We start from the raw sequence: 22,447 nt of genomic DNA on the forward strand, positions 1-22,447 counted from the left end.
AGGTAATCTCTGAGCATTAATGAAAGCCAGTATATCCTGACTGCGTATCCTCCGCGTCACAGGGAAATAGGGACCCTGGTACAGCAACGAATATGAGCACAATGCATAAGTATTCTAGAACGTTTTCAATTTGTCACAACATATGCCTTGAAATATTACTAGTCAACTGAGTATTTTTAGTTAAAAAAATTGGGTTACAGGTAAAACAAAAGTCCAAAAGCTTTGCTCCGTTTCGGTTTTTCCTCACAATACAAACATGTAGTAAATGACTAGACAAATATACTGAAAGTGAGGAAGCTGAAATGTTTGTTATCTTTTTTTCCTTAGATTAATACATTTGACAACTACAATGGCACAGTGACGTCGAGGTACATTGCTATTTATTTTGCGAAGCACTTCTGCAATTACTTCAGAAGCTTCACACTTTTTGGAATGAAACTCTTTATCCCTTTCCCACTCCCGAGACCTCACTGTCAAGGGTGTGGGGTCAGGATGGACTGGGGGTCGAAGTATCTTGGGCAATCTATATAACTCAGCACTCTGCCTGAAGAAAACCCTGCCCTTTTTAGGTCTCGCCTAATAGCGCGTATGAGCTGTTGATACAAGGGGTATTGTCAGGGCCATTGGAATTATGTGGCAGGAGAGGGCTAAATTATGCATAAGTAGTAGGTAAATTATTGGGCAAGAAAAGGCTAATTATGCGGCATATCGTGGCACCTTTTGTAATAGTATTACTCTATCATTTTGGCATTTTGAAACTTGGTAACACTGTCTGGGCATTAGTTGTACCAATTTAATACCTAAATGTAGCAATATGCAACAAGAAAAGTGACCTGTCTAGCTTTGCAAATGGCCTCCCGCTACGAAGCAACACGTGCTGTTGCATTTTTATTAGCTTTTGAACCGTTTGAGCTAGAAACTTTTTGTTAAAATCTACAGATTATGGATAATGTGGCATATGCAGCAAATCTATAATTATATGAAAATCGGCACAACACATAATTCCAGTGGCCCTAGATATTGTATACAGTAAAGGGCTGGGAGCCCGCCCATTAGTTACCATCTGCTGGCTTGGATTGCCATTCTTTTTGGCTGCCTCCTGATTTGACATCATATGCCTCAAGTCACTTCCTTTTATTTCACCTGAGCATGGACCAAGTACTAATTGATTTCATTTGATTAGTTTCCTTCCGCTGCTCACACTGTAATTCAGGGTACTTTTTTTCCATGCTGCACCTTTGGGTTGCTTTTAACTTCCATTCTACAAGTTTGTTAGTCGCTGGCCTTAATTTGTTTTGAAATTCAGTGCTTCCTTTTACAGCACCAAACAAACAGCACAGATTAAAGCAGTATGCATAACTGAAAGTGCTTGTAGGCGGTGCCTCTTCTCTGCATCTGTTTAAAGGGTACACTAGTCTGAAACCACACCTACATAGTCTTCCCAGACAGGCAGGCCAGTCACAAGCTTCAAGCCAGGCTGCCACTGGGCAACAAACTTTTTGGACACATCGGTGCCTTTCCAAACCCAACTTCTGTGGCTGTTTAAAGTGCCTCTATTTTGGCCAGCGCTGCAGCTACTCCATTTTTTTCCTGAAAAGCTGTGTCCTCAGTCTTTTTTGTATTCCACCACTTCTCTGGGCATACAAAGTAGGAGTCCGTTTAAAACGCTTCAGTTTTGTGCAGTACAGCAGCTACTTAGTCGCTGTTTAAAATCTGTGTCTAAATCCTCATTCTCCTATGTATTCCACCAAAAAAGCGCTTTCAGGTGCTCTATATTCATATGCACCTAGATGCAAGAGATGTAGCAAACAGCCACAGCTACACACTAGTCCACTCTACCTCACTCCACTCCGGCCCACCCCCCCCCCCCCCCCCCCCCCAACTTTTAGCCGTGCTGAAAAACAGCCTCACTGTTGTACAACAGGGCTAAAACATTGCCAAAGCCAATAGCTCTTGCATAAGTGAGACCTGTTAGTTTTGCCAATGCTTATTAACAACACTCATTTCTTGTTTGCTCACACAAATGTGTATTTGTGTTCTCACAGAGTAGACACTGAACCACTAAGAATCAGAATCTGTCTTTCCTCAGATCCTGTACAGCTCAGTGATCCAAACTAACGTACTCTTAACAATAAAAGGCATCACAGATTAGGGTAGCCATCAGCAGCACAGAATTTATTAAAGGTGTGTGTGTCTCCAGCAGGGCCACACAGCAATGCAGAAGATTAAATCCTTGCATATGTTCAATATTCACTAGAAAGGTAAATACTAATTTATGATTTAATCACCTCTTATGACAGCACTAAAAGTACAGCTCGATTTCCAATGAGGTCATCTCCTTGACGTGATGCTTGGCTTTTATTACAACTCTTCAGAGGAGCTTACTTTTCTTAGGGGGTGCAGACTACGAATTCTGCAAAATAATCACAATAGCAAAATAGCCATGTGCCTGTGTCGGCAAGTGAGAGGAGTGCAAACTACTGACCCAGAAGCATCGAGTGCAAACGCCATCAACAAAGATTGTGGCAGAACTGGGACAAAGCAGGACAGAACTTTCATAGGTCTTGCCTTCTACCATTGCGCTACGGAGCCTCACCCAAGGCACACATTGGTGCTCATTTATGTGCTGCTTTGTCCAAGCGCTGCCCCACACTGTACTGAAGTCTTTAAGGCTTGTGGCTTCTGGGATCAGTGGTCTACATGAGAGGTTGTCCCTTGCTGGAACACGTACCTGGGTATTTTATCATTTACATGTTTTACAAGCATTAAAAAAAAAAAAACTTCCTGCTAAGTAGGGAAACAGCTGCTGTTCTAATCAAACCAAGTATGTTTAAGATATAGAATTATAGCAGAGTAACAGTGAATTATGGGGATGTTTTTCACTGAGATGTTACGAATGAAACAGACAAGAAGCAAAGCTCGAGTTGTCCGTGATGTCACTTAGAACCCTGAAGGTGAAAAACATCCCCATAATTTACCAATTTATAATTATATGGTATGTAGGTCCTCTCAAATTATCTGCTAGGCAGGCTCTCACAAAACCTATCCAGAGCATCCTGAAATTCCTTTATGACATAGCAACAGTGCGTTATGAGATCTGTAACCCAACTTTTCATTGGGGCAAAGGTGACGCTCTTACATTTAAAATGGCGGTCGTTAGTTCAGTGAGTGAGGCACTGGAACTGTAGTATGCCACAGCTGTGGTTTCGCTTTATTAACCATTGTTGCGACGCACTTGCAGTGACTTATCGCTTTTAGAAAGGCCTGTTCATGATAGTGAACGGGAATTAGAAGCATATATAACTGCACTCTTAACACTAGGTAAGTCCTAATCCATGTTTAACTCCCTGAAAGCACACTCCCCATCAACAGCAGTAAAGGCAGGGAGCTACTAGGTATCAAGATAAAAGCAGCTTTGAAAAGGCTGTTATGTATATGGCTCTTTTTTGACAAACACCTACGGTAGGACCGGGTAATTGCGGTTACAGAAAAAGAAAACGTTCAAAAAAGACATTCTATTCATATATATATTTAGACACAATGAACTGGCAGGAAAGTATAGAGGTCAAGGCTGTGTAAAGTATGTTGACTTACCGTAGTGGAGCTTACGTGTCGAGCAGCAACGCCAAGGCATGGGAAAGCCTACAGAGAAAAAAAAAAATAATGAGGCATGGTCCGACCGACACAGTAAAAAAAAAAAAAAACAATTACCCTCTAGACTTCTGGTATCTAGCTACTCATGCACGCTCCTGAACCCCATATTCTGGTATTTTACTGCTGGGGTGCACGAGCGCCATTGGAAGGAGTTTACTCTCCAACAAGTTCTAGTGGTCAGACAAACCACCTGTGGTCACCAATGTGCTCTGTTTTAGAGGTTCCATTTATTGTACGTATTTTTATTGGTTGAATTCTAGATTATTACTGGGAGATTTGATTCAGTGCTACAGTAACAGGAAATTATGTCTCAAGAAGCTGCTACTACTCTATTGGTTAAACAGATCTGAGACATCTACTGAAGCAGGTAAAACAAAGAAGACAGTATCTAACAATGACCTTGGTCTTATCAAACTAAATACCTAGTATAAGTAACAGTCCGATACTTTAAGTTACAGATAATGTAGTACTACAATCAAGCAAGGCTTGAGGTAACCAACAAAGCTTCAAAAGGTCCACTGTACAGCCAAGGCTTGAACACACAACCTATGCCAGAGAACAACCTCTTCTGATGAGCGCCACACTTAAAAGCATGCAACACCAGGATATGGGAGTTACATGTCTATATGAGACGGTAACTGAACCCGAACACAGAATGACCTTGCATGCCCATGCTTGTCAGTATGAGATGGAAGACATGGGACACTAGGGCCGAAGCCACAACATGCACAGCAGTACTAGATGTTTCACAACCAGTATTTTTAACAGTTTTGTAGGTTATGAACCAGGACTCCGCCTGGAACATTGCAAGTGCCTGGTTGAGGCGAAGTGCATTCCTTTCTCGCTTGAGGACCACAAAGGCCCCCAGAGCTTTTAAGTTTATACTCAAGATATTTTGGTGTGTTCAGATAGACTAAGTGATACCTTCACGTTTAAATTGCCACCCTGGGTCAAGAAGAAGCTACTGAAGATTGCAGAGTAGAAACGGGATCTGATTTGTGCAGGTAGTGCAAATGCCTCGACGTGCAGCTGAACAGCCTTTTAGTGGGGCTAATCTTGATTTAGCAAAGTTTAATATCAGGGCATTTCCATAACTGCCCTGATGAGGCACACAGCTAGAACAAGGAGAACGGGGAACTCCTATGGGTTAGGAGAGTTTATTGAGATCCATACACACATTCATGTGCTCAATCAAGATCATGTCGCAACACTGTCAACAAAGGTGATTCTGCAGTAAAGGCAAGTGGAGACAGCGTTCTGCTCAAACCTAAAGTAAGTAACATTTAAGCAATCCTCAGTGAGCCACATGCACACTTAACAGTAAGAGAACAAGTATGAAACCCCGCGCAACACTAACACACAGTGTGTAGGTTCAAGAAAAGATCAGATTGCCCATCTAGACTTCAATTTTACGGCTGGTGAGATACGATGCAAACTATTATAGCACAGGCTCCTTAAACCTGAAGGACAAGGGTACTGACTAATGGTGGTAAAGTCTGAACACAGATGTAGTAGGACGAGCAGACCCGACTGCGGTCCAGGATACCGATAGCATCATCTATCTGGAGGATAGATGTTCACAAGCCTATGACTAAAGTTGGATTGTAAGTCACCACAGAGTTTATTTTCTTAGATGTATTTTTTCTGTTGTTTTGTCACACAGTATTCAATGAGATTGGCTAGAAAAGGGAAACTGGTGGGTAGTTATTTGGATCATGTATGCTGCTTCCATGTTCTTTCAAAGAGGCTTTACATTACCCTTTTTAGTGAGCATGGAACTATACCTTGCTTATGACGTTTACCTATAGGTCACTTAGTGGAGGGCTGACTGATGTGTCAATGTACATCATTGTTTTACCATTAGCTTTGGCTTCAATTACAGTGACACTGGTTTGCCAGTATAAAATTGGACCGCTAGCTGTCAACACTGTACAAACCCCCAAAATGGATCTCAACTTCTACTCAGAATGCTGATGTGCCTTTGCGATACTTAAGCAAGCGCACGGCTTTTGGAATAACATTGTAATGTACACTTGTACGGGAAGGTTGGCCTACTGTGTACTTTATGAACCCTTGACATTCTGCCCAGAAGTAAACGGCCTTTCAGAGGTCACACTTGGAGGCCGTCAAAGGCTCATAGATGACCTTTTAAACTCAGAGCACCTGCTTCAGGGTTTTGTTAATGGGGTTAGGGCCCATCGTATAATAAATAGACTATTACCACAAAAAAAATGGTCATAAAATATCACGTTATGCAATTTTAACGTTATTAAGGACAAGATATGATGGTACAGTCACAGTATTGAGACTTCCTAACTCGATGTGGCGTGCCAGCAGGTGCGCCAGGGTTGCAATGTAGCTCCAGTAGGAGTTTCCTCACGCCTCTCCAATAGATCAACTCTAAATCAACAGTTCCCCAATGAGCCAGATGAGTCAGCACTTCCTGAATGAGCCACATATTCAGAAGAGCTTCCAAGCGCCTCAGCAAAGCGTACCTCTCACCAGTGAACCCTGCACTGCAAATCTACAACCCACTGCCATTAAAAATGAAAAGTAACAAGTCCAACTAAAATGTATGTTGCATATCGGGAGGTCGAAGATAGTATGCCTGTTTATTTCGTTGTTTTTTGTGAAAATGCTAGATCCAAGACCTGACATCAAGAGATCGCGTGTATAGTAGTGCAATGGAAACATGATAGTAACTAGCAAAAGACACACAATTGACGGACGGAATGCAGAACAAATCAAAACATTCAACCCCAGTCAAGAGATCTGGGTTAAATCCATCATTCTTTTGCTCACCATGCCACCCCAGTTCAAAGAAATGATAGTAACTATACACATCCCACGGTCAATGATCTACGTATAATTCAAGTAGACTGGTTTGCAGACTTCTAAAGTCAGTACAGCATGGGACATGCCGGGCACTAGCCAGTTCAGAGTTCTTTCTGAGAAAACTGATGAGAATGCAGTTCCACATGGAGGGCGACCTTTGGCTGAAGATGGCCTCTGCAACCTGGAAGTGTCCAGTGCCGACTGGCTCAGAAACCAGATGGTGTGCAAGATGCATCTTACATTGATGAAGACGAGGCGGTTGCTAACCAAGATTACTCACTATCGCTCTACAGCTCAGCAGCATGTCCTTTGAGAATGTCTGTTTACACAACAACGTACATGGCTGCGGTGCAAGCAGGAGCAGGATAGAGCTAAACAAATCAACATCACTCCAGTAACCTCCACAATACCACAACCTGCGAAGCATGCACTTGCAAAAATGTTATATTAATAAACAAAAAAGTGGTTGAACTGGGATCTCTTGAGGCATATCTTGGAGTGGTTTGAGAACGGCACCTTGTCTCACACTAGCAACATGAAGCCGTGTGTGGGGTAGGAGTGAATGGGGGACATCCGTTGTCACCGGTGTGGCCTTCTTCCAGAAGATTCTGGGGTCAATAAATTACAAAGAATCCAACAAGTAGAGCTTCCCTGTGCTGATGTTGCCAGCCATCCTTAAACGCAGTCACAACCATCTGTAAAAGAACTGTTTCCTTAGGTTACTAGCTAGCTCCCCCTCTCATTTGAAGATCTTCAGGTGAGAATAAAAACAGCCTCCAATGCTCATGACTTAAAAGAGCACCATAGGCTCCTGTCGAAGCCCACTGATCAGGTGTCTTCTCTGCTGGGCTTCAGCAGTAGCACCAGGGAGCTCTCTATGCGAGCAGGCAGATGAGGTAACCAACACACACCAGATCGAAGGGCGTAGGAAGACAGCGAAAGCACGGTTTAATGTAACAGGGATTACCCAAGCTGCGAGTGCACCTGAGGACATGTGAAGGTGGAGCTGTGCTGGGCGCAGTCAGCTGGCACACAGCTGCTCACAAATCCATGAGAGCAGGCAGTGCTGGAACACCAACATGCAAAGCAGCTGTGGCAATTTTCTCAGATTAGCCCCCGGGGCTTTTGTTACTAGGGGGCAGTATAGCAGCACCGCTGCAAAATCAAGCCCCTAGCCTTCCAGCCTCCCAGGGATATGCCTGATGCCCCTACGGCCAGTCTGGGTCTGCCAACACGCACGTCTCCGAAGAATGACTTTTATACTCATACCGACTGCTGGCTGTAAATAGATCCAAAGATGCACCATTGCAAACATTCTGTAAAGGTTTGGACCCAGGGCATTACCTTTCATGAATGGGAAATCATTTCTTGTTGTACACATGAGGAGTTCAACTTGTTTTCAAGTACAGGGAACCCTGCTGTGCTCGGTGCAATAGAGAAGAAGTCAAGCGTATTAACAGTACAAAACACTAGAAGAATTCTGAGAGTAGGATGGGGCATGTGGGAAGAGAGTTCAGCCATATCATTAAGAAAATAAGGTCAACGCTTTAAATGTACCACAATACAGCACCCAAAAACGCATAAAAAACTATTTAAAACATGGCTAAAGTTTCTGAAATTAAAGCGTGTAGACTTTGTAATGCTTTGCTACCCAGAGTCTCACACCCTGCCTCTACATTCTTAGCTTGTGATGATCCCCATTTACGGTATTTTCATCACCTTCCAACTATAACACCGGTAAACACCTCCGTCCTACAATAGAGGCTCAAATTCTGTAGTCTAAAATTGGCTTGGACAGTGTGCGCACATAAGAGAACACGCAATAAACGTAATTTGGATTTATTCCTAAAGTTACTCGACAGGTATACTTGAGACCAGCCCCAAGCTGGCAATCTAGAGGGCAGCCATTGAAATTACAAGGCAGGAGAGGATCAAATTATGTGGCAGAAATTACTAAATTATGCGGAAAGAAAAGGCAAAATGTGGCATATTGCAGAACATTTGGCGATTGTATTACCTCATAATTTTGTCATTTTTACACGATAGCACTATCTGGCCAAAAGGTCTCACTTCATTAGTACCAGCCTGATACACAAATTCTGCAATCTGCAACAGAAAGATTAACCCATCAACCTTTGAGAAGGGCGTTCCACTGCGCCACAACACGCCTTTCTGCGTTTTTTAGTAACGTTTGATCTATTTGAGCTAGAAACATTGTTAAAATCTGCAGATTATGCAGCAGATGATGAATTATTTGGTAAATGCATAAAAATCCATAATTATGTAGAAACATCAAAGCTGCAAAGTGGTATCATTCCGGTGGCCCAACCAGAGTGATTGCCATCTGAGGGGAAGTTACAGCTTATTAAACTGTTATTTTATGTGACTGTACAGGGTTAGAGTCCAGATTTCAGCGGTTCAATCCAAAAGTTGGCATTACACCACAACAGACCAAAGGGTAGGCAGAATCGTGACGTGCCCAGTCACCTGAGCAGGAGGACGCGGCCCTGCAATTACGATGAAAGCAACACAAGGAAACTGTCAGTTCTTTTGAAATCTAGTTTTTACAATATTTCAATTTTTTGCAAAAGCATGGAGATGGCTTCTGGTAAGAAAGGCTGAAGGGACAAACCTGGTAGGGCTTGCCTCTCTGCCAGGGCTAAAAAGCCCTGGTCACACAGGGATGCAAACACCTAAAAAAATTACAGTTCTGTCAGGATACTGTGTAACCACAAATTTCAGACTACCACCATCAGTGCATTTAAATGCATGCCTTCTGAAGTACCATGAATAAACCTACACATATAGACTTAAAAAAATATATAAAACACTGACAAATACCAATAGATCCGTCTTTAGCAATTGTGAGGTAGTTTGTTTACTTATTTTGCAAACCTGCAATATGGAAAAACTGGGGAAAATATACAAAATTCAAGAGCAGTCCAGAGCCCCAACACACCAGCACTTGCACTGAAGTGTACTCCTTCTCATGTTCCTGTACACGTGATCAAACAAAATTCTGTCACTCGGGCAGCCAATGAATGAAGCGTGCTGACCAACTGCTACGTAACCTGAATTCACGGGGCAGTAGATGAGCTGGACAACGGATGAGAGAAACAAATCTACTTGGCAGAACCCTTGCTCAACTATCAAACGACAAAATCAAGGAGCTGCGCCAGTGAAATTGCTAGTGGTATATAAAGCAAGTAGGGCAAAATGTGTAGCTTTTCCATCCATGTGAAAACTTATGCACATATAGAAAAAAGTGGGCATCTCTATCAAATGACAAAATCAAGGAGCAGCGCCAGTGAAATTGCTTGTGGTATATAAAGCAAGTAGGGCAAAATGTGTAGCTTTTCCATCCATGTGAAAACTTATGCACGCATAGAAAAAAGTGGGCATCTTCCAGTTTGCACACCAAGGGTGTTCAGCCCTCAAGGGGGTTGCAATTTCTGGTGGGGTGGGGGGGGCAGAATGACGTTTCACAAGCTGTGGGGATCCCACAACTCCTAAACTGCAAAATAAATGTTTAAAGACACATAAGCTGCCACTGGAGATCAGAGAACAGTGAGGGAGGTTTAAAAGGGGAGCCAAGGAAGGTGGAAATACTGCTACTCACAGCTCCGATCTTTTGCCCCTACGCTCGGTTTGAAGAAGGCTGTGGATTATGTCCGTAAATTTTAGTCGAGTCGACCACTGTACAGGGTAATGAGCCTCTATTAGGCCATTATGTCCTACAAGAGTAACTTTAAGAGTTACGTTGACCCGTCAACAATCACATCTAGCCTAGTAGTTGGCTGCAGGGAAAGCACACATCACTTCCTGTTGCCGACAGCTTCAATGAACCTTCACACGAGTGGAAACAGGGGTGTTCGTTCTTCCACTTCACATGGGTAATGCTCTTCAGTCCAGTATGACAGCACTGCTGGCACTAAGGTGCTGATCGACCATGTCGGGTACCAGGTTCACGTTTATCCGTGGATTCAGAGAGAAAGTGTAATCAGCACAGGTTGTAAAAAATGTCCGAGTCCGACGGATGGCGAGCTTGATAGACAGAAGGTGGAGGGGAGGGCACCGCCCCCTCCTCGCCCACGGCTAGTTTTCGTGTGCCAGAAACGCGATGCCAGTAGGCATCATTCAGACGCGGACCGGCCTTTTTTGAAGGTGGATGACAAAGCCATTTACAATGGGATTTGTTGGCCCGTCTACAGGTTGGTTTGTTCCTGCACAACGTGCATTGTAGGGCCCTGGGTGAATAGACTGGTATGGTTATTCTTGGCAGCAAAGCTAGAGGAGCAGGGCGGATTACTGTGTGGAAGCTCAAGTTAATCTACTGTATTTATTCTATGTGCTGTGAGCCGCGCATGCAGAAAAGAGCTAAACAAGTGGACAAAATAAGGGCTGCATCGAAAGCGGCAACACTGCACAGAAGGGCAGACATTTTAAAAGCCAACCGCCTTTAACTGGCGACTCTGGGGGGCAGTGTGAGATCTCAGGCGGTTCCTACGTATGAATCCGTTTTCTATCAGAACTCTAATATCAGCAGGGAGCGAATGACAGCAACAGATTCCCCTACCGCAAAGAATGTAGGGATCTGAAAGAATAAGTGGGGCGATGTGTGAGAGGAGGATGCTAGACCTGTACAACAGGGGTGGGGGAATTATGCTTCAGAACCGTGACAACGAGAATGCAATTCTCGAGGCTGTGGTGGCACTGGCATACATGCCAACATTTAGGAAGGGGAAAGTGGGAGACAAAATAATAATCGCGAGAATGTATTTCTCCCATTGACTTCTATTGAAGGAGATGCAATATCAGACAGGAGTCATCCAAAATAAAGTACTTTGTGGCTTTCAAATCGGGACTCTCCCGCCTAATTCTGGTCTTTTGGCTTGTATGCACGGACTCCTCAAACACAAAGATCCCTGAATTCGGCTACCACTGAACATAAGGACACCCTTTCAGTTCTTGTGCTTGACGCACAAGGACGCTTAAACGCCAAACATTTTTTTCATATTTCTGAAACTATGGAGTACACTAGCCCTGAGCCAAAGAGAAGAGAACTACAGGAGGATTATACCCATAGACAAAAGGTGGTGTGGTGGAACCTGCTACCTATGTGAGCGTAATAATACACACTGCCCCTAAAATTAAGGCTCTGGCACTATAAACCTTGTTGTGAAGTAAGTTGATTAGTATGGCTAGAGCTCGGTTGAACTTGTCTGTTTGCTTCTGAACACTAACAGGGTTGCACAACTTGGCTGTGGCCATTAGAAGCTAGCCCATCAACTCCGGCCCTTTAAAATATGGTGCTGGTACATATGCCATTCTGCCAACCACATGGATCTATTAGGTAGAAACAAGATGGCTTGCAAGCTTAAGATTTGTAAAACAGTGGCTAAACTAGAAGCGAGAGGTCAGAACTGCCCTGGAGTTAGATTTTATTCTATTTAATTTGTTGCGTGGTATTAAATACCACTCAACAGCAATAAAATTTAGACCTATTTCCACCATATAAAATTGCTATCATGTTTGTAAAAAAAAAAATCTTCGGTGGATACTTGCGCTTTGGACTGCAGACTGCACATGATCACATTATAGCTCCTTGTGTTCAAAGCTTTGCCATGTAGCTGACCATAAAAGCAGTGTCTCTTTTAAAGCTACCTACAAACTACCACAGTACTGTTTTACCAGTTAACACCTTTCGCTGGGATTAAGAAGGTGTGGAGTTCATAGGGGGACTTCTCTGCTGGCACCCCAAATGGTGGCCCATGGGTCCTTTCAAATGTAACCAACTGAACGGAAAAGTGATCCAAGCTCTTCCACCAGACTTTTTGTCAAACTGGAAAGGCAACTATTTACCAGAACTCGTGTTCAAGACTGTGCTGAAGTTTAATCTTCACCAAATTCCGAAAGAGTTCGCGTCAGCCTCGTGCCCCTCAAAGCCCTACCATGTGCACAGTTCAATACTAGTGAAGATAGGATGTAAAGGGAGTTAGTTCACAATCCTCTTCAGGCCACTCCCCATCTATGTAATCAACTCAAAGAAGGAATTCAAAGTGCGTGAAACACTGCTTCCTTCTGCAGCACATATGTATGAAGGAGTTTGGCAACAAAGAAACACCATGTAGTAAGACCATTGAAAAATCAGCAATTCTTGTGCTTGGGTGGAGGGGGGGGGGGATTTGAAGAGGCAGCACATTTGAGACACATAGGATGAGCATGTTGCTGCAGATGCTTTAAGCATTCAGACTCCAGCCACACACAAACAAGTACACAAAAAGTGTTTGAGTTATTCCTAGTATCCCATCTTCATTACGCTTTACTGCTAAAGAGACTCATTTTAGAGAAGTTGAAAACTTGGTTATTCAATTGGGATTAATCATTATTGAGAAGGTCTGCCTTTGTCTTCACTAGCACCGGGATGCCCGTTCAGGGCAGCTGTTGTGCAGTGTACGTTCCTTCATTCATTCATTCCAAGCAGTTCTTCTGCTCAGACTTCTCCTAATGTTAGATGTGGTAAATCACAAATTTGGTGTCCGGCAGACTATGAGCTCAGGAGGATACCCGAACAGAAGGTCTTCCTGGGGTGGTTGGCCAAGGTAACTCGAGCCTGCAAAACATCTCGAGTAGAGGTCAACGGAATGTTGCGGTTGCCCATAATTGGTAAGTCAATGGCTCAGTAGCAATACATAGCACTAGAGATAAGCCAGGCCTAAGTCCCAAAAATTAGGTCACAGCAATGAAGAGTTGGAGAAATCCAACTAAACATCTCCTGGCACAAACCAACCCACCTGCTACTGACGACATAAGCACTCCGTACTTTTGAAAAGACTTGTTAGGAATGGGGTTTCTGGTTGGCTAGGAGGGTATGTACCTAAGCCAGACAAAACCCACCACTCTAGGCAGGGTAAGCTAGATACACACCTAGGATAACCTGTGCTCACCCTTCCAGTAGCTTGGAGCAGAACAGGCAACTTATATGAGGCAATACATTTGATATTTGTGCAACACACAAAGTTAAGCAATGAATAGGTCACAAAAAAGCTCCACACAGTTTTAGAAAAATAGGGAATATTTATCTGTATAAAATAAGACCAAGACAACAAAAATCCAATCAGTAGTGCTTAAATCAACTATACTCCATTTAGAGCCTTTACGCTAATTCTACTTGGCAAGAACAGCATAATAGCAGGGTTTATGTCGGGATTCAACACTTCTTTACTTGGTCTCAAGGGGGCAGGAATGCAGCCAAGTAACTTGCCCCAGCTGCCCGCAATGTTGCATGGTCAGCGACAAAGACGGCATGTACCCTGTTATGCACAGTACCTTTCAATGATGAATGCAGCCACCGTTCAGCAAGTCGCACAGTAGCCCCGCTCGAGGATGGAGATGAGGCACACAGTCATCCAGCTCTCCCTACTTCCGGAGAGTGCATGCCCAGCACGTGTCGGTTGTTTGGGCAACAGGGATGCAGGGCTGAGGCACACACGCTGGTCATAGCTCACAGCGGGGCTTGTAGTGAGGAGCGCTGATCCTCAAGCGCTCGGGAACACAGAGGCACTGGTCCTTTGAATGCCTGTGTCAACAGAGGCGCTGCTCCCGAGAGACTTCTCACGGGGGGGAGCGTGGATCTTGGGGAAAGCGTGGCTCTTTTAATCAACTGGGTAAAAAGGAACTTTGCTCCCAGGCACTTATCAAGAGGGGAAGTGCTGATCTTGAAGCAAATGTGTAGCAAGGAGCTCCACCAAGTGTAGAACGATGCCGGAGGTTGGGGTTAAGTACATGGCTCACTCATCAGCAGCAGGTAAACTGGCATGCTCCTACATAGCGGAGAACTTGTTCTGGCGGAATGGTGCAATGAGCTGGAATCAAGTAGATCAAAAGGTATTTGATGCCCATAAAACCTCAGGGAGAACGGTGGGCAAGCCAACAAGCCATTGGACTCACTCTGGGGCTTAGTCCCTGGTCCTATAGCAGGGAAGAGGTCAGCAGACAGCACAATAAAGCAGGGAAACAGTTCCTTAGAAAAGTCAGGCACAGCAGAGTGGCAATCCCGCAGCACAGCATCTGTTACTCCAGCAGAGTTTCTTCCAGGTACAGTAGTGTACCACTTTGATAGGGCCAGGGTCCGAATACTTCTACTCCAAAGTGCATTTGATGAAAGGGGTGACTTCAAAAGAGCCTTCTGAAGTGCACAAGGATCCTTTTCAGCTCAAACTGGCTCCAGACTACCAGTAGGGGGTAAATCACTCCTTTGCGTGGCGACAGGACACAACATATTCAGATGCAAGTGTGAACTACCTCTCCCTGCCCAGGAAGACTATCAGTATACAGATGTATCCCCTGTCAAACCCATCCATTCCCATGTTGTGGCTGTCTAGAGAGTATGCACAAAGTGTAGCTGTCACCCAGCCCATAAGTGTATTGGAGCTAGGTTGCAGGCACACAGAGAAAAGTTAACAGCAGAGAAATGACCACTTTCTAAAAGTGCCAATTCTAAAAAGGTAAAACTAAAGAGGATTTTTGATCACCATTCCAAAGGTATTAAACATGAAGTAGCTACTCCTTTCCAATCGGTTATGCATCTCAAATGGTATTTTAAGAAACTTGCAATGCTAGCCTATGGAAGGAATGGGCGTTACAGAAATGAACAATATGAATGGCAGCATTTTACACCTTCATGTACTCGTAACTGTTCTTTTTACTCCTCATAGCAATGTTGCGGCGTGCTGCATGATAGAGTGCTCTGCCCAAAAAAGCACGCATGAATCATTGGCAATATGTATGGCACAACCTTGCATGCCAAAATCAGACGCACAGCCTGGAAACTAAATCTCATTCTTAACAATAAACAAATGTTCATCCGATAATCTGTATTGAATCCATTAATTTTATTTAGTATTTTCAAGTTTATCCATAGTTCATCTATTCACTCACAAGGCAGCGTTATTCCACATTTTTTCGAATGCCACTGGCATGCCCATCCAGGCCTCATCAGTGGCATGCAGGGTTAACTGATTCATCATGTTTAGCCTCACATGTTTTTCACCCAATGCATTTCGGGCTCTACAGCCCTCCGCAAGAGTTAACTGGAAAAAATGGAATGAAACATACTACTGAGTTCCAATAAAACTGACATTGTAATAAACTTGGATAGAAAACCAATTAAAAAACATCCTTTTGTCTAAATAATGATCATTATGTATTATCATGGCTAGTTTTAACAATAATTCATCCTCATGTGCCCAACCCATCTTCGTGAATAACCATGCGAACTTGAAAAATCATTAAATAGACTTTTTTTTTCAAACCAAAAATAACCATCATGTATGAAGTACTGACGTGTACTTGCTTGCCCTTCACCCCGTAACCAACAACATAAGCTGTATAGAGCTATATCTTTCGTGCCATGGCCTAAAACATAATCATTAACATGACTGACTAACATTCTCATGTACCCCACCCGCCTTCGTAAATAACCACACGAACTCTGAAAGGAATTAGGCTTAAACTCTACCCTGATCTGCAAACCGACAATACTCATCATGCATGAAGTGCTAACGTGCACTTCCTTGACCTTCACCCCGTAACCAACAACGTAAGCTGTTTAAAGTTGTACCTTTTGTGCCGTGACCAGCAACATGATATCATCCACACTCCCTGCAGCCAGCAACGTACTCCTTCCCCGTTGTTTTACCTTCTAACACGTTGCACGTGAGTATCATCTATTTCAAGTTACCGTGGAGGGATAACCCACCCACGTGACTCAATAAGGAGTGGATTTAATTATTTTTAAAGTTCGCATGGTTATTCACGAGGATGGGTGGGGCACATGAGGATGAATTTATGTTAGAACTAACCATGATTATACATAATGATCATTATTTCGACAACGGGATGTTTTTTAATTCGTTTTCTATACAAGTTTGTATTAACCCCTTGAGTGCCCGCCCCTTTCCCCGCCCTGTGCCGGCCGTTGCATTAGCGGGCGGGGTTTATGACGAGCTGGTCTCGTCATGGGCACAGCGCAACCGCGGCCCATGAGGAGACCAGCTCGTCATGGGCACTCAAGAGGTTAAAGTGTCAGTTTTATGGGAACTCAGTCATATGTTTGATTTCTTTTTTCCCCCAATTACCCCACGACGAAGGGCTGTAGAGCCCGAAATGCATTGGGTGAAAAACAGGAGGCTAAACATGATGAATCAGTTAATCCCTATGTGCCACTGACATGGCCTGGATGGGCATACCAGTAGCATTCAAAAAATGTGAAATAACGCTGCCTTGCAAGTGAATGGATAAACTTGAAAATACAAAATAAAATGAATGGATTAAACACAGATTATCGGATGAACATTGGTTTATTGTTAAGAATGAGATTTCGTTTCCAGGCTATGCGTCTGATTTTGGCATGCAAGGTTGTGCCATACATATTACCTTATAGCAGTGAGAAATGAATTTAGCTGTTTGTCACCGCCAGGACATATACAACTTAACAGTACATGCCCTGCCTTTTAGTCCCACAACACACTACCCTTAGGGTGACCTAGGGCCTTTAAATGCCAAGTCTAAGTGGCAGTAAACTGTGCACACAAGCACTGCAATGGCAGGCCTGAGAGAGAGGTTTGAAAGGCTACTTGTGTGGGTGGCACAACTAGTGCTGTAAAGGCCATGGGTACAACTCTACAAGGGACTTACAGGTAAACTAAATATGCCAATCAGGTATACATCAATGAACCAAAGCTCATGCACGTTACCAATGGTTAGCTACGGCAAAGTGCTCTTTGTCCTATGGCCAACAAAAAGATACAGCAAAAAGGGGGGGGGGGGTACCCTGAGGATGACAGGTCTAACGTCCCTTCAGCTCAATACCAACTTTAACAAGGATGAATGCATTTGCAAAAATTCATCCCATGCGAAGGCAACCAGACCACGAAATATTATTTACGCCCATGCTGCTATGAATAGGAGAGTGGGAAATAGCCTTGTCAGAGGTAGTAAGTGCTATATAAATGCAAATTAGAGAAATAAATATTTGGAAGGGATCCAAAAATCCAAATATGCACTATGATTAATTATATTTAATGCAGACGCTAACCTGGACAAGCTACTAAGAGAAAACGATGAAAAACACAGACTGCCATGGCTGGGATTAGGAGATGGCACTCCATCCCACTTAATGATGTTCGTGGTTTAACATTGCAGCCCTATCCACGCTAGCTGCACTTGGTTAACGCCTTTAGTAAAGAATGTACTGCCGGGATCATTGCTGAGCGATAATCCCAAATCAGCAGCTACTCATTCATTTTTTAATAAAGGTTGCAGTCTACACATAACCGTGAATGCACAATAACAACCAGAGACGGATTTCCGTACAAAGAGAGCAACACAAATAACATTCATAAACGTGGCACGGAGTAAAAGAAATAAAGTTTTTGTGGCACGCACTGCCCAAAGATATTGGCTTAATCAATGCTAGGTGAAATTACAATCTAGCGAGCAGAAAACAATAGGCTTTTCAGATACAAAAGTATTCTCGTAGAAAGTGCTACTCGTATGCTCCAATTTCAAATGTAGAGGTGCTTGACGTACATACACCCAGGTAACAGTTGAGAAGTTGTTGGGTGCTGAATGTGTGGCAACAAATGACAATACTCACCTGCAAGGATTTCTAAAGAACTAGGCATGCCATGCAGGTGCATGTATTGTCCAAAGCACAGCTCATCTAAAAAGACAACACGGGTGTACCCGCTTTTGCCTGATCCATGCCTACAATTGAGTTCAAATATGCTTACTCTCCAAATTAAAATGACTCCCCCTGACCACCCCAGATTATAGTGAATGTCCCTGCACACTGCAAGCCAGCTTTACGCACATTAATTACCTCGACTCACTAAGAGTCTGACGAACCAGTAACAAAAGAGTATGAAGAACTGCCTCCGTGAGCAATATTTCAATAATAATGTTGTTCATTAGACTAATGGACCATAAAACATTGACCAAAAATGTAATTCAAACACCGTTTTAAAAATCAAGAATAACCCTTAAAAGTATACATGCTAAATATTAACAGCGCAACTTATTTATGATTTGAATTACAATACAAATTCGCAGCTAGGGGAATTCTCTTTGGTCCCAATGTAATAAATATTTAGATGCCCTCTGCACAGACCTTATTCCAGCTTCACTTGTGGCCAGTTTAAGATATGACTTTCGTGAAACTGTTGCAGATGAGCAGATAATATATAAACCAGTCTTGTGGACGGCATCTTTTGTACCGGAACAGGGGATTTCTTAACCATACATTTAAATTAAAACGATTCTCATATACAACTGGGCAGAACCTTTCCACATTTCACTGCAATCAAGGATGTAGGCAGTAATACAGATTATCAGCAATTTGGGGGTCATTTCTTCTAGAATTACAAAAAAACGCCTGTCTTATTCAGAAGCTAACAAATATATCTGTCACAAATGATCTCGAAGTGGCTAAATATTTTAAGCGATCCTTGTTAAACTGGAATGTGCTCAACTATTTTCTGGTGGTCAAAATGTGTCTCAATGTCATCGTAGTGACTCACTGAGTTAAAGATTCAGCACCTCGCTCAGAAAGTGCAGTAGAAATAAGTTCACGGATCTATGCGGCTCGAACATGCAAACAGTACATCGATTTATCATCATAAAGATGGTGCAGGGCAGTTCAGCAGGTAAGGAAAACTAAAATCTGCAAAAGATTACAAAGCAGTCCCGGGCATGTTAAAAGATTAGGTGTGTCTCGACGGAGTAAAAGTTGTACCACGCCCCTTTTAAAGACTCTCCTGTCTTATGCCTGGCTATTTGCAGGCACAGCTCTCATTTCAAAAGTCAGCCAAGTATTCTGCAAGGTCGCAGCATAAACACAGCAGCCAATGTTGGCTACACTGTGCAGCCCAAAAAGTCTGGAAGTGCCCTTGCACAACTGCCAACCAATTCCTAGTTTGCTTACAACTACATTCTACTTCGTGGACTCAAGAAGAATGAGTTCCATTTAGTAGCCAATATGGACACTCTTAATTACAGTTATTTACACTGTTGCACAGCACCCAAAATAGAAACCATGACTGTAAAAAAAAAAAATGCCAGCTAACCTTGGAGCTCATGAAAGTTTTGGGCGTGGAGTTAGTGGTCCTGGGGTGCCACAAACACGGTTCAACGATTAAGAAATTATATCTGGAGTAGCAGAAGAGATTGGTGTAGACAGTGTTCCAAGATGTCCAGGTCCTGGCAGGCCATTCTTTTGTTAAGGGTGATGGGTAGTTAAGCCTAGCACGCACAAACAGGATTCTGAATGGTTTCCTGTCTTAAACTGTGGAGAAGACCTCAAATTAGGGCAGACGAGTCACTTAATGCACCATACTGTGGCCATTGGTGTCTTGTCATACGTGCCAAGAGTGGGTGTGTTCACAGATGATCCTGAGACTATTCAGTCACAACACAATTATTTGCAGTTCCCCATATTGAGAACTAGACAAACCAGGTGTGATCTAAGACATAACTTAAATTTGTTGTATAGGAACTTATTTCTAATCATCAGCTGGACAGCGTTCCTCATTCTGGGAGCTCTTAAACAAAAAGGTACCTCCAAAGTCTGCTTTATAAAGGTCTGAATTTCCAGAAGGAAAGCTGCTGCACTGCTACGAGAGCAGGTACCACATAAGATGACTGGTTTTTGTGCTAGGTAATGAAAGGTTTTACATTCAAAGTCGTGTTGACAAAGGGAAGTGGTCTGTTTTCTACAGCACAAATTATTCCTAGACATAACTTTGAGGGCTGCTTTTAATGGAGCCTAGTGATCCCAGGCCCAGCCCACCCAGTGCTGCTGAATTCCTCTTTCTCCTACCTTCTTCTTGCTTTTCCCTCATTTTCACTGCTTTCTCCTTGCTTTTCCCCCGTTTGAGTGCCTTCTATTTGCTTTTCCCATGTTTTCACTGCTTTCTAGATGTTCCCCCACCCTAGTTTAGTGCCTTTTGCTTGCTTTTCCCCTCACTTCACTACTGTCTCCTTGCTTTTACCCATTTTTTGAGTGCCTTCTCCTTGATTTTCTCTCGTTTTCACAAGTGTTTCCTAGCTTTTATCCCCCTATTTTTTGAGTGACTTCTCTTTCCCAATGAGACTCAGGACCTGGCTGTTCGAATGAACCTCTGGGACCTGCAAGTGACTGGATACCCTGTCGGGTGATTAGCCACACTTTAGAAATCCTGATTAATTGGTGTATTCCGGGTATACAAGACAGTAAGGAGTCCGTTTTAAACTAGTCTTTTAAAGTATTATTGATTGGACAAATAATCTTCTGTTGGGATGAGGGTATAAAATCACTTGGTGGGGTGCGATTTGATGGACCCATTAACTGAAGCGCTTATGTTGGTTTGGAAATTCAGGCTTTTGATTAAGGTAAAGCTTAGAACTTTTGCATTTTGAACAAAGGTTGGCTTGCAGTCAAGTAGATTGATTGCATCAAGACAGGCTCACACGAGAGAACAGCAGGAACTCCATCTTCTGTGGGCTCATGTTGAGAAGGTGGCAAGACATTGCTGTTATGTAATTATTGCAAGTCTGCAATGTCCTCTTTGGCAGAAACTTTTGTGTACAGCTATGTTAGCGGCCTACAGAGGCAAGTGAGAGTTTCCAGGTATAGACTGAATAGTGTCAGGGAGAGGTTAGAGCCCAGAGAGATCTCTTTGTTTAAGACACATGGAGCTGAAAGGAGAGTCTGATAGTTTAACTTGCAGAGACTGGTTTGCATGATAGGATTCAAACCATCTCCGAACTGTAACAATGATCCCCATTCATTCTTCTAACGTGGTTAGTACTGAAGCACGGTGTATTATGTCAAATGAAGCCAACAGGTCAAGGAGAACGAGATGTCAAGATTTACCAGAGGCCGTACATTGCTGACATTTTGTAGTATCCATCTGTGCTGCAGTTGCATCTGAATCCAAACTGGAGATCATCGAACGGGTTGGGTCCTTTGATGGAATTTTTTTTGTCAGGAAGCTAAGGGCATGACAGTTTCACTAATATGAAACAAGACACACCTCCAGATCAACTGTGACTACTTCATACATTTTCAAGAACTTGAAAAGGGCCAGGTCTTACCAATTAGAGCAGATTATTCAAATACATTGTTTCCTCGCTGCATCCTGTATTGCCAGATTCACATCGCTCCTCTACCCATGTGATATTTGAAGCACCTATTCCTAACAGTATTAACGTGTTAGAAATGACCAACAAACTTAAAACCAAAAAATAAATAAATAAATACAAAAGTAACATATGCAAGGCGACAACTGTTTTTCAGAGGTAGAAGTCAGAGGGAGTTGAAGATAGTACTATATCAAATAAAACCAAACGGCTAGACCAACAGTTGACAACCTAAAAATACAACACGAAGATGTTGGACTCTTGGCAACAGATTTTTCTTTATTTCATGTTTTTTGCTTGCAGGAACGGATTTACTTCTCCACCCCACTTCAAATGTGGTGTGGCGATCAATAAATACCCTTCAGCCAGAGTCAGGAGGGACCTGAAGGCGCACCCTCTTTATGAAATTAGGTTAACCTATGAGAGATTCTACCTAAGCAGATATCTTCACAGACCTCAGCCCAGTGTGATGAGAGGGAGTGGGACAGAAGATGGTTCCATATTAATTACAAAACAATCTGAGAGGAAGACATGTCGGATATGCCATTACTTTTGGATGGTGTTCACCGATCTTCTGAGCCAGCCTGAATAAGTTTGTGAACAGTCTGAAGAGTACCTCTTGGTCTTGCGACAGGAAAAGGGGTGATAATCGGTATTTTAGCCAGGAAGTAGGCTCAGCGAGTTGATTTCCTATTTATGCCTTTGTTGGGCCCCAAGTTCAGGAGACTGATGCCAACAGCACCAACTCAGCATTCCATTTTATCAAGGTCAAAAAAGT

General features: G+C 43.1%; 1 protein-coding gene across 1 annotated transcript in view; it reads right to left on the reverse strand.

Annotated features, from left to right (window-relative positions):
• The window catches only part of CS (citrate synthase), a 115,291-nt gene that overhangs the window by 90,934 nt on the left and 1,910 nt on the right, over positions 1-22,447 (reverse strand). Inside the window, exon 2 of the mRNA XM_085600330.1 lies at positions 3,595-3,642. Within this exon, the coding sequence (XP_085456456.1) occupies positions 3,595-3,642 (48 nt within the window). The remainder of the gene's footprint in view (positions 1-3,594; positions 3,643-22,447) is intronic.

This window comes from Triturus cristatus, chromosome 4_2 (genome assembly GCF_964204655.1).
Source record: "Triturus cristatus chromosome 4_2, aTriCri1.1, whole genome shotgun sequence".
NCBI classification, from domain to species: domain Eukaryota; kingdom Metazoa; phylum Chordata; class Amphibia; order Caudata; family Salamandridae; genus Triturus; species Triturus cristatus.